General features: G+C 41.5%; 1 protein-coding gene across 1 annotated transcript in view; it reads left to right on the top strand.

The window, feature by feature from the left end:
* The window catches only part of psmf1 (proteasome inhibitor subunit 1), a 13,848-nt gene extending 13,069 nt beyond the window's left edge, over positions 1 to 779 (top strand). The window contains 2 exon segments of the mRNA NM_001002547.2: positions 264 to 422; positions 515 to 779. Of these exon segments, the coding sequence (NP_001002547.2) occupies positions 264 to 422; positions 515 to 566 (211 nt within the window). The 3' untranslated portion in view covers positions 567 to 779.
* Positions 780 to 12,023: the final 11,244 nt, after the last annotated feature.

The following is a 12,023-nucleotide window of genomic DNA, read 5'->3' as shown; positions in this document are numbered from 1 at the left end:
TTTATTATCACCTGTTTTTAGTGCTGAATGTTTCATTTTAAAAATGTTCATTTGTATTTAATCATTTATTTTTTTACTTCACTCATTTTTTTTGACTTATGTTTTATTTGTCTTTTTGTTTTGTAAAATTGCAATGGATCATGTCCTAAATTCCTCATGGAAAAAAAAATTCAGCAAAGAATCAAATGAGTGAAAGCACCTTAAAGGAATGACGAAGCTCACTAAATTATTCATCTGTTGTTTTCTTTCTCTGCTTTCTCCAGTGGAAGAGCCGGAGGAATGATTGTTGATCCATTACGGGCCGGGTTTCCTCGCTCAGGCTTCGACCCGTCCTCTGGTATTCCTGGAGTCCTTCCTCCAGGTGCGGTGCCTCCAGGTGCCCGCTTTGACCCCTTCGGTCCAGTCGGGCGACACAGACCCGGGTAAGATCTTTAACTGGGTCTTCAGTTCAGCTGGAAACTTGCCGTTACTTCATTTGAACTCGCTGTGATGTTGTGTTTTGCTCTTCTCTCAGGCCAGACCCTGATCACATGCCCCCTCCAGGATATGATGACATGTTCATGTAGAGTGAAGAGGATGCACTAACATCCCATAATTCCCCCTGCTCTGCAGTGATTTGCACTTTGTGTTTGAATAAACTTGCATTTCTTTTCCAAATAATAATAACAATGCTGTTGGTTTTTACTTTTAATAATATGTTTTTTTGTGTTGGTTCATTTTTTGTAATTTGCTCATTCTGGATCAGTAAATTAAATGACTTTTATTTGGTCCTCTCTTAATGGATTGCTTTCTTTCTCCTATTAAACATCATAATTAGTCATTTGCTCACCCTTGTGGCATGCTAAACCCAAACATTTTGGTTCAACTAGAAATGCAAGAATATTTTGGATCAAACATCCATTGAAAGGTTTTTTTTTTTTTCGTAATATTTTTGTTTTCGTTTTCAGTTTGTACACTTTGAAATACAACCTTTTACAAACATGTTTTACAACAATAGCCTTGTTGCACTTACAAATTGTACAAAACATGATAATATATATACATATTTATATTAAAAACTAAAAACAAACAAACAAAACTTAAAATAAAATAAAAATAATAAAAATAAATAAGTAAAACTCCTCCTCTTTTTATTGTTAATGTTAATCTATTCAAACATGACAATTCTAATCATATTGAGTACTAGATGCAGCAAATATATATTGAGGAATAAATCAATACAGAACTATAAGACTGCAACTGCATTGTCCATCAAAAATGATTCATCAACTTCCTCCTCTGTTCCACTTCTTTGAGATAACTAATGTAAGGACTCCATGTGTTTTCAAATACACGCTAAGCTTTTCACTCATCATAGCACACGTGCTGCTGATGATGTGACAATAAAAGTGATTTGATTTGATTTGTTTAGCTTTTAGTATAGAAGTTATTTTTTCTAATGGCAGGCTTGACAACATTTGTCTTATCCATTGAGTAGCGTTTGGTCTTTGCATCTTTGTCTATAGCAAAGCTACACATCTGTTGGCATAAAGCAAGCTGAGGTCTATAAACATTTGTTCGCTTCTGCTATAATTTGAGTCCTCTGGGTATAAGCCAAGCAAAAAAAGCTTTGGGTCGAGGAGGATTTGTTTTGAAATGATCTTTTCACTTATGAGTCTTACCTCTTCCTAAAATTGTTTAATCTTTGTACACTGCCAAATACAGTGAAACAAGGTTCCTCTAGCTTCAAAACAGTTTGTACATATATCTGGTATGTTTTTACTATATTTATTTAATTCTACTGGTGTTGCATAAATCTGCATTATCCATTTATATTGTATAAGTTTAAGACGTGAATTTATAGACATAATGTGAGCTTTAGTGCAGGCTTCTTCTCAATCTTCATCCGAAACGTCAGACTGTAAATCTTCCTTCCATGCATTCAACTTACACTAAGAACTTTCGGGTGAGTTCAAACCATAAAACTCTGATATGATACCTTTTCTAACCCATTGAAAGTTGTTATTTGAAACCTCGAAAGTCTGAAGAGACTATAACACCACGTCATAACAACACAAGGCGCAACAAGCAACTTGTCTGTCTACACCAAATGTGACATTACAGAAATATTCAAATACCAGCCGCTGCACTGGTAAAGGCTTTTAATCTAATTAAAACACATTAAAGCTCAGTCACAGTTCTGACTTTCATTTTCAGACTCTAGCATCGTCTGCTTGTTATTTTTGCTCTACTTCATTATTTTCACTTTACCTAAGGTGATCATTGTCTGAGACAGTGGTTCTCAAACGTTTTTCATCAAGTACCACCTTAGAAAAAAAGTTGTCTTTGCTAGTACCACCATAATGAGCAATATTGAAATATAGTAGCGGATTAGGTTCAGTAAAGCAGCTAAAGCTCTGTACAGTTCAAAAATGAGGCATATTTGTTCCTAATATTGAGAACATTTAAATTAAAATGTGCTTTTAAAAGTTAAAAATGAAAGGTTACTGTTCTTAAAAATTAAAAACTCCATGTTTATCAGTACCTGGAAATGTTGCCTGGACCTCATAAATATAGGCTTCATGTCATCATATTCAAATATAAATCATTTTTGATGATTTATTTAAATATATGTAGCATGTACATATGTCATATTTGATTCATCCACGTACCACTAGAAGGAAGCCCACGTACCACAGTTTGAGAACCACTGGTCTAAGTAGTTTATGTTGTTGTTCTGCCATGATGTTGCAGAAACAGAAATTGTTTCTAAAATGGAAATTTTGTGCATCACTGCAGAGTGATGGTTAGGACAAACACTCGTTTAACATGGAAAAAGATACATTTAAAGCTGTGGTCACACTGGGCTTTTCCTCCATTCATACGCAAGCGAATGCGTCAGACCGGAAACGCAGGGTCATGCGTTAAGTTTCGCAGGTTGCTGCGGTGCAAAGTTCAAGCTTGGAAAACTCTGACCTGCGAAGTCGCATCTCTTGACTGCATGAGACCAACCGAGGACTAAAACATGACCTCTCTGGACGGAAATTGAAAACATGGAGCAGTCGCTTGCTATTTTTAACGTCTAATAATCTTGTTTAATCCCGCCCCTTTTCGCAGGGCCGTACGACAGAAGTTCGCACACACAAACTATAGTGTGACCGTAGCTTTATTGTGTGTTGTGGCATCGCATTGTGTATCGTTAGGAAAGTGTCGTGAGTGTAAAGGTGTCATAAAACCTTTTTTAGGAATCCAAGTTTTAAGATGAAATAAACTGAGTTGAAATTAAACTGAAGTTTATCAGCTTGATTCATGTGGATTAATGACCTTTTGGGTTTTGTGTTACCTGGACTTTCAATGGAGAGACTGAAACATCTCAGGCTTCATCATAAGAGTGCATTCACATGTCTCCTGGCCCAGCCGGGACTCAAACTTTTAAGTGACCTTCCTGCTGTGAGGTGACAGTGCTAACCATTGAGCCACCCTTACAGCTCTTTCAGTCTCCCACCACTGAGCCACCCATGCTGCCATTAGGTCTTTCAGTCTCCCATTTTCAATTCCTGCCAGGTCCGGGAATCAACCCGGCAACCTTTAGGTTACAAGTCCAACTCACTAACCATTAGGCCACAAATTTTTTTTTCTTTTTAGCAGAAGTAGTGTTCTCTAGGCTGCCTGTGCACTAAGCGTTTTTATCTGTGCACATCTTTATCTTTTCTAAATAATCATGCATCACGATGTCTTCTCCTGGGCCCGGTTTTTCAAAAGGTTTAATCCGGATAAAATTGATCCGGATTTAGTAATCCTGTTTTTGCGATCCGTGATCACGTAATCCAGCTTACTTTTTGAGCCAGTTTTTCAAAGCAACATTAGATTGGATCAATCTGATCCGGATAGGAACTTTTCAGCATCAGTAAATCTGGATTACCAGTGCTCAATCACAATGTAGATGGATAGATAGGCCTATGTAAAGAGCAACAAGTAGAATAGCCAGTGTGGGGTAAATATAACTTTATTTTTATTAGAAATGAAAACACACATTTAAAAAAAAAACAATAAAAACCCCACCCCATCCTCTTCCAGCAGTCCGTTTATCTGAGACCTACAACACAAACACTGTACATTGAGGTATTTATAATAAGTTACAAATATAGATGTAAATTTAAAAAAAATTGTTAATGTCAAAAACTCCACAATAATTTCAGACTTCCTCATCTGATATGGAGAGAGTAGCTTGTCTGAGCAAAGCCTTTAGGAGGTGAATCTCAAATCTGGCCTTGGTTTGCTGTTGAAGGCAGCAAATCTCAAATCTGGCCTCGGCCAGATGAAGCTGTGCTTCTGCCCTTTCAGTCTCTTTTTGCAATTGTTGAAGGTGATTTCAAAAATCAGTGATTGCCATTCTTTGCATTTTCTTGGTTATTCTGTAATCATTGCATGCATCACTAATAAATATTCTAAAAACAAAAATATTTTCTATTGTGATGAATATATATATATATATATATATATATATATATATATATATATATATATATATGTTTGCTGTAGGCCTATACTGAAAGCCTAAATATGTTAAAGCCAATAATCACTATAGCCTGACAGATGAACAAATAAAATTAAAACCTTATGAATAAATAGTATATCTCTGTTGTAAATGAGGGCGATGCCAACCCTCTTGTGCACCACCAGAGGGAACCATCGCCAGAATTCTGATTCGACTCACGGACTCAAAATCCCATAAGCCCTGCTACCTGGCACTGATTACGGTCCAGGTGCAACTCATCAGCTCTCGTGTATATATACCACACTCACGCTCCGGTTCTTTGCGAAGTCTTGATTTGCCTGGCTGTCATTTCTGAGCGTTCCATACTCCCTGCTTCGGACTGATTTGTGTTTCTGACCCTGTGCTTGTTCTACGATTACGAAAGACATCTGCCTGCCCCTGATCTCCAGCCTGTTATTCTGACCAGTAAGATATCTGCCTGCCTTTGATCTTTTGCCTGTCCCACGTTCTGTCTCCTGGATTGCCCCTTTGTGTTTGTTTGTATGTGTGCTCTTAATAAAGCTTGCAAATGGATTCAATGCCTTCTGACTCATCACAACAGAAGACTTCGCCACTACAGAATCCAGCAGCTTTAGCACAAGTCTCGACTGAACTTTCCGCTCAAGCCACTCAGTTAGCCACCCATCATCAACAACTCACCCATCTAACTTCTCTCACGGAGGAACTGGTGAGAGCTATGCAGCAACTCCGTCATCCGAATCCTGCAGTTACCCCGCCTGCTACCATGACAGCTTCTCAACCAACGCATGTCTCCAATGCTCCGGCTACCGTAAGTCCCCGATTAGCTTTTCCTGAAAAGTTTGATGGGTCACCTTCTCGCTGCAAAGGCTTCTTATTGCAATGCAAACTATTTGTTAACCAACAACCTGCATTATATCCCACTGATTCTAGTCGGGTGGCTTTTGTATGCAACCTGTTAACGGGGAAAGCGCTGGAATGGGCTACAGCGATATGGAAGGAGGAGGAATGTAATTATCCCACATTTGAAACTTTTCTCAAGCAATTTCGGGAAGTGTTCGAGCACCCAGCAGATGGGAGAAGCCCCGGTGAGCAGTTACTTTCTCTTACACAGGGGCGTAACACAGCTGCAGAATACGCCCTGTCATTTCGCACTCTCGCCGCTCAAACTAACTGGGTTGAGGATACACTGAAGACACTATTCAGACGGGGTCTGAATACCAATCTACAATCTGAATTGGCTTGCCGTGACGAAGGAAAGAAATTGAACGAACTCATTGAACTTACCATCCGTCTTGATCATCTGATTCGCAGCCGTAGAAATCCTGGCACACAGCTCCATGTTTCAAGTGACACGCCCCCTGATGAACCCATGCAACTGGGTTTCACCCGTCTCACCCATGAAGAAAGAATGCATCGATTGCAAAATCATCTATGCCTGTACTGCGGTCAATCAGGGCACAGGAAATCCACCTGCAGCGTACGACCTCAGACACCAGTTCAATCGGTGAGTCCTTCCCATGTTCCTGCACTTTTCAGTGTACTGATTCCTGTAATTATTAAATTTGATAAAAGAATGATTAATACTACGGCTCTTGTCGACTCTGGATCTGCCGGAAACTTTATATCTAAGAAATTTGCTTTATGTCACGAACTATCTCTCAGCTCATATGATTCCTGTCTTGCAGTGGAAGCACTAGACGGTCGTCCTGTGGGTGAAGGACGCATCCGTATGATTACGAATAAGCTACAGTTACAAGTTGGTGTTCTACACATTGAAGAAATGCAATTCTACATTATTGATTCAGTTAATCATCCACTGGTGTTGGGACTGCCCTGGTTAAGGCGACATGATCCTCATATCTCCTGGAGGGACGGACAGATATTGCAGTGGAGTGAGTCATGCATGAAACAGTGCATCCAGCCCATTCACAAAATTCCATTACGAACCACCAATGTGTTACCTGAACTCGTTGATGAACTAATCCCCATTGAGTACCATGACTTACATGAAGCTTTTAGCAAACAAAAAGTTACTCAACTTCCCCCACATCGACCAAGTGATTGTGCTATTGAGTTAATTCCAGGTTCAAGTCCTCCAACGGGTCGAATATTCCCTCTGTCACAACCTGAGCACAAGGCAATGTCTGAATATATCGACGAGGAATTGGCCAAGGGTTTCATCCGACCTTCTACATCTCCTGCTTCAGCTGGATTCTTCTTTGTAAAGAAGAAAGATGGCAGTTTACGTCCCTGTATTGATTACCGAGGGCTCAATGAAATCACCGTAAAATTCCGCTATCCATTACCCCTCGTACCTCCTGCCCTGGAACAATTAAGAAAGGCTAGATATTATACCAAGCTTGATCTTCGCAGTGCATATAACCTTGTCAGAATCCGTGCTGGTGACGAGTGGAAGACCGCGTTTTCCACCACTAGGGGGCACTATGAGTACACGGTAATGCCCTTCGGCCTGTCAAACTGTCCATCCGTGTTCCAATCTTTTATGAACGATGTCTTTCGGGATATGCTGGATCGCTGGGTCATCATTTACATCGACGACATCCTCATATATTCAAACACGATGAAGGAACATGTTGAACATGTACGTATGGTGTTGCAACGCATGATTCAACATCATCTGTACGCCAAATTAGAGAAGTGTGAATTTCACCAGACACAGATCGCCTTTTTGGGATACGTCATCAGTGCAGAAGGGATTACCATGGATGATACGAAGGTACAGGCAGTTCAACGATGGCCGTTACCCCAGAATCTCAAGGAGTTGCAGCGATTTCTAGGTTTTGCCAACTTCTATAGACGGTTTATCAGAGGCTTTAGTTCAATAGCCGCACCATTAACAGCCATGACCAAACGAAATTCCCACAAACTATCCTGGTCCTCTGAAGCACGCCAAGCATTTAGCGATCTGAAGACTCAATTCACCACAGCTCCTATTCTCCGTCATCCCAACCCAGACCTACCTTTCATTGTGGAAGTGGATGCATCCAACACAGGAGTCGGTGCTGTGTTATCTCAACGTCAGGGTCAACCATCCAAAATGTATCCATGTGCCTTCTTCTCCCGTAAATTGACCAGCGCAGAACGAAACTATGATGTGGGAAATCGCGAATTACTGGCAATGAAATTAGCCCTGGAAGAATGGAGACACTGGCTGGAGGGGGCTAGTCAGCAATTCACCATATTAACTGACCACAAGAATCTGGAATATCTTCGCTCAGCCAAACGTCTAAATCCCAGACAAGCTCGTTGGGCTTTGTTCTTCACCAGATTCGACTTCATTGTCACCTATAGACCAGGGAGTAAAAATAGTAAGGCAGATGCACTATCCAGGCTATCAGAGGATAAAACCCCAATTAGTGATGAAACCATTATTCCTACGAACTTACTAGTGGCTCCAGTACAGTGGGACATACTTACCGAGATCCAAGAGGCCAACCGAGAAAACAACCCTCCAGTAGACTGTCCGAATCACCTGATTTTTGTACCCAATAACATACATACCAGATTACTGACCCATATTCATGACACTCCCAGTTCGGGGCATCCAGGCATCACTGCAACTTTGGAGTTAGTCAAAGCCCGTTTCTGGTGGCCGTCCCTCACGAAGGATTTAATTAATTATGTTCAGAAATGTAAAATTTGCCAAAGCACGAAGGCATCTCACCAAACCCCTGCTGGCCTGTTACAACCGCTACCGGTTCCGCAACGGCCCTGGTCCCATATAGCGGTGGACTTCATTACGGATCTCCCTGTTTCCCAGAACAACACAGTCATTCTCACGGTGGTTGATCGTTTCTCCAAGGCTTGTCGCCTAATACCGTTGCCCAAATTGCCCTCTGCCTTTGAAACTGCAGAAGCCCTGTGCAATCATGTATTTCGAATGTTTGGCTTACCTGATGATATCGTCTCAGACAGGGGATCCCAATTCACTTCCCGGGTATGGTCCGCTCTCTGTAAATTCGGTACCATCCTCAATCCAACGGCCAAACTGAACGTATGAATCAAGAAGTCATTCGATTTCTACGTTCCTACTGTCATCAGCAACAGCACGACTGGAGTCGCTATCTGATGTGGGCAGAATATGCACAAAATTCATTAATAAAGCCAGCCACGGGTATTACGCCATTCAAATGTATTCTTGGCTACCAACCACCCCTGTTTCCATGGTCCGGAGAACCCACTGAGTTACCTGCTGTCACGGATTGGCTGCAGCGGAGTGAGGATGTCTGGAACCAGGCTCACAGACATCTCATGAGGGCAGTCAGGAGGAGAGAGATTCAGGCGAACCGTCACCGACGCCAGGGACCCACGTATCAACCGGGGCAGTGGGTGTGGTTGTCGACACGAGACCTTCGTCTGAGATTGCCCTGCCGCAAACTCAGTCCCAGGTATGTAGGGCCATTCAAAATTGTACGCCAGATTACTCCAGTGTCTTTTCGCTTAGCCTTGCCTAATCATTATCGTATTTCTCCTACTTTCCACATGTCATTACTCAAACCCGCTGGTGGTCCACGAGAGGAGGCGGTTGAGGAGGAATCGGAAACCAGGACCCCTCCACCTGTCATGATCGAGGGCGAGGAAGCTTACCTCGTTCGAGAAGTGCTGGACTCTCGACGTCGGGGTGGCGCCCTCCAATATCTGGTGGACTGGGAAGGGTACGGTCCAGAGGAACGGTCCTGGGTGAATGCTAGAGATATTCTAGACCCAACTCTCACGGAAGAGTTTCATCAAAGGTTCCCAGAGAAACCAGCCCCCCGACAGCGCGGTAGACCCCGGCGTCAGGTGCCTTCTCGCTTCAGGAGCCGCTCGCAGGAGGGGGGTTCTGTTGTAAATGAGGGCGATGCCAACCCTCTTGTGCACCACCAGAGGGAACCATCGCCAGAATTCTGATTCGACTCACGGACTCAAAATCCCATAAGCCCTGCTACCTGGCACTGATTACGGTCCAGGTGCAACTCATCAGCTCTCGTGTATATATACCACACTCACGCTCCGGTTCTTTGCGAAGTCTTGATTTGCCTGGCTGTCATTTCTGAGCGTTCCATACTCCCTGCTTCGGACTGATTTGTGTTTCTGACCCTGTGCTTGTTCTACGATTACGAAAGACATCTGCCTGCCCCTGATCTCCAGCCTGTTATTCTGACCAGTAAGATATCTGCCTGCCTTTGATCTTTTGCCTGTCCCACGTTCTGTCTCCTGGATTGCCCCTTTGTGTTTGTTTGTATGTGTGCTCTTAATAAAGCTTGCAAATGGATTCAATGCCTTCTGACTCATCACAACAATCTCGTAAGATGCTGCATGATCCAAAAATAGTATTATTTAATACATTTTTTAAGTTTTCATTACATTTTGGGCATAAAATCCACACTAAATCCACCCTTCTGATGGGATCAGTTTAATCCAGGTTTTTTGGATCAAAGTGATCCAAATCCTACAAAAAAGGTCTGAAAAACCCAAAGTAAAGGTTTGATCCGGATCAAAACCAAGATTAGATTACGTGATCTAATCCGATTAGGTAATCCGTTTTTTCTTATGAAAAACCCATTTTCAAGATTTAATCCAATCCCTTATCCAAAATCCTAGTGGATTACTTTTGAAAAACCGGGCCCTGATGATATGTATTTGCATATTGGACGGGATCAACCTATCAATCATATGAGATCCACCAATAGCAAAGCACAACCGCTGATTCTCAATGGACAAAAATCCAATCCCGCTCTACATTTTGTTCTATCGATTGAATAAACGTCAGACTAGACTATCAGAACTCTGACTTTTAATGATGAAACCCGGCCGCGATGTTAGTTTCAGTGAAAGCAGCACCAGCAGCAGATGTAGTGGAAATCAATGACTTTAATGGCCACAGTGAGTCTTGCAATGTCAGACTGACTGTCCTTTACTGCCACAGATAAAGACACTCCAGAGTGTCCTCCAAGCATGACTGGACTAAAATAGTGCGTATCACTGTGAGAATTAAGTGACAATTTGCTAAGGGCATTTTAGAAGATATAGAGCTCTTAGTTACGATAAGAACACATTGTGCTTCACGTTTAAGGGGAAAATGTGCCACAAAGGGATCAAACACTTTAGATCTTAACTTTGGTCATTCTACACAGCTAAAAATAAATCATAAAAATAATCCCTTACAGGGGCGAGGCAGTGGCGCAGTAGGTAGTGCTGTCGCCTCACAGCAAGAAGGTCGCTGGTTCGAACCTCGGCTCAGTTGGCGTTTCTGTGTGGAGTTTGCATGTTCTCCCTGCCTTCGCATGGGTTTCCTCTGGTTTCCCCCACAGTCCAAAGACATGCGGTACAGGTGAATTGGGTAGGCTAAATTGTCTGTATGTGTGAGAATGTGTGTGTGGATGTTTCCCAAACATGGGATGCGGCTGGGAGGGCATCCACTGTGTAAAAACCTGCTGAAAAAGTTGGTGGTTCATTCTGCTGTGGCGAACATCCCTTACACAAATGACTCTTGTCGGCGCCAATAGCCTAGTGGTTAGTGCGTCGACACATAGCACCAAAGTTGCTCACAGCGACCTGAGTTCGATTCCCAGCTCAAGGTCCTTTGCTAATCCTTCCCCTATCTCTGCTCCCCACATTTCTTGTCTGTACAAATCTCCACTGTCCTATCCAAATAAAGGTGAAAACCCCTATAAAATTTTTTTTTAAAAAGACTCTTAAAGTGCACCAATTAAAGTAAAAACTTCCATTTATTTTGCCTAATTATTTTACTCACATTTTTATCAATACGTAATCTTTAAAGACAGACCTTCTGATATCAGAGTTTTGATAAGTTATATAAAAATAATTATATATATAAAACTACATTACCCATAATGCTGACAATTCCACCAATCAGTCACATGGAACGGCCCAGCAAGCATTTTTTTTTTTTAAAGATGTCTAATGGATGTCTATTAGACATCTAAATGTAGACAGCTTGGCTAAAACAAGGCTAAACTTGGGCTGAAAATCTAATAGACATCTAAGAATAGCCCAAAACTAGACTAGTCGTCAAATTAGACCAACAGTATGTGTAGTCATTCATTTCTGTTTATTTGATAACTAGTATAGTTAAAGGAAAAATTTGTTTTGCAACCAGCACCGATGAAAAACGTTGCACTAGCGCGGTCTATATTGGAAAATGTGTCTTTAGATCAGAGGTCTCAATAGGTCTCAATTCAACTCCTGGAGGGCCGCAACTCTGCAGTTTTGCTCCAACCCTAATCAAACACTGCTAATCTAGCAGTGTCTAGTACTCTTGAACACGTTGATTAGTTCAATCAGATGTGTTTAATTAAGGTTGGAGCAAAACTGTGCAGAGTTGCGGCCCTCCAGCAATTGAGTTTGAGGCCTATGCTAGATTATTAAAAAATACATATTTTACTAATTTTTCTTTCAATTTAATTTTATTAATTTTGTTTTATAATTAACAAATCCATTTAATCGGAGTTGTTTGTCTTGAAACTGTGCTTTTCAATAAGACATTTTTTAGCATTTTTGT

This window comes from Danio rerio, chromosome 6 (genome assembly GCF_052040795.2).
Source record: "Danio rerio strain M-AB ecotype USA chromosome 6, GRCz13ab, whole genome shotgun sequence".
Taxonomy (NCBI): domain Eukaryota; kingdom Metazoa; phylum Chordata; class Actinopteri; order Cypriniformes; family Danionidae; genus Danio; species Danio rerio.
The sequence above is the reverse complement of the archived record's forward strand: the minus strand, read 5'-3'. Positions and strand labels throughout refer to the sequence as shown.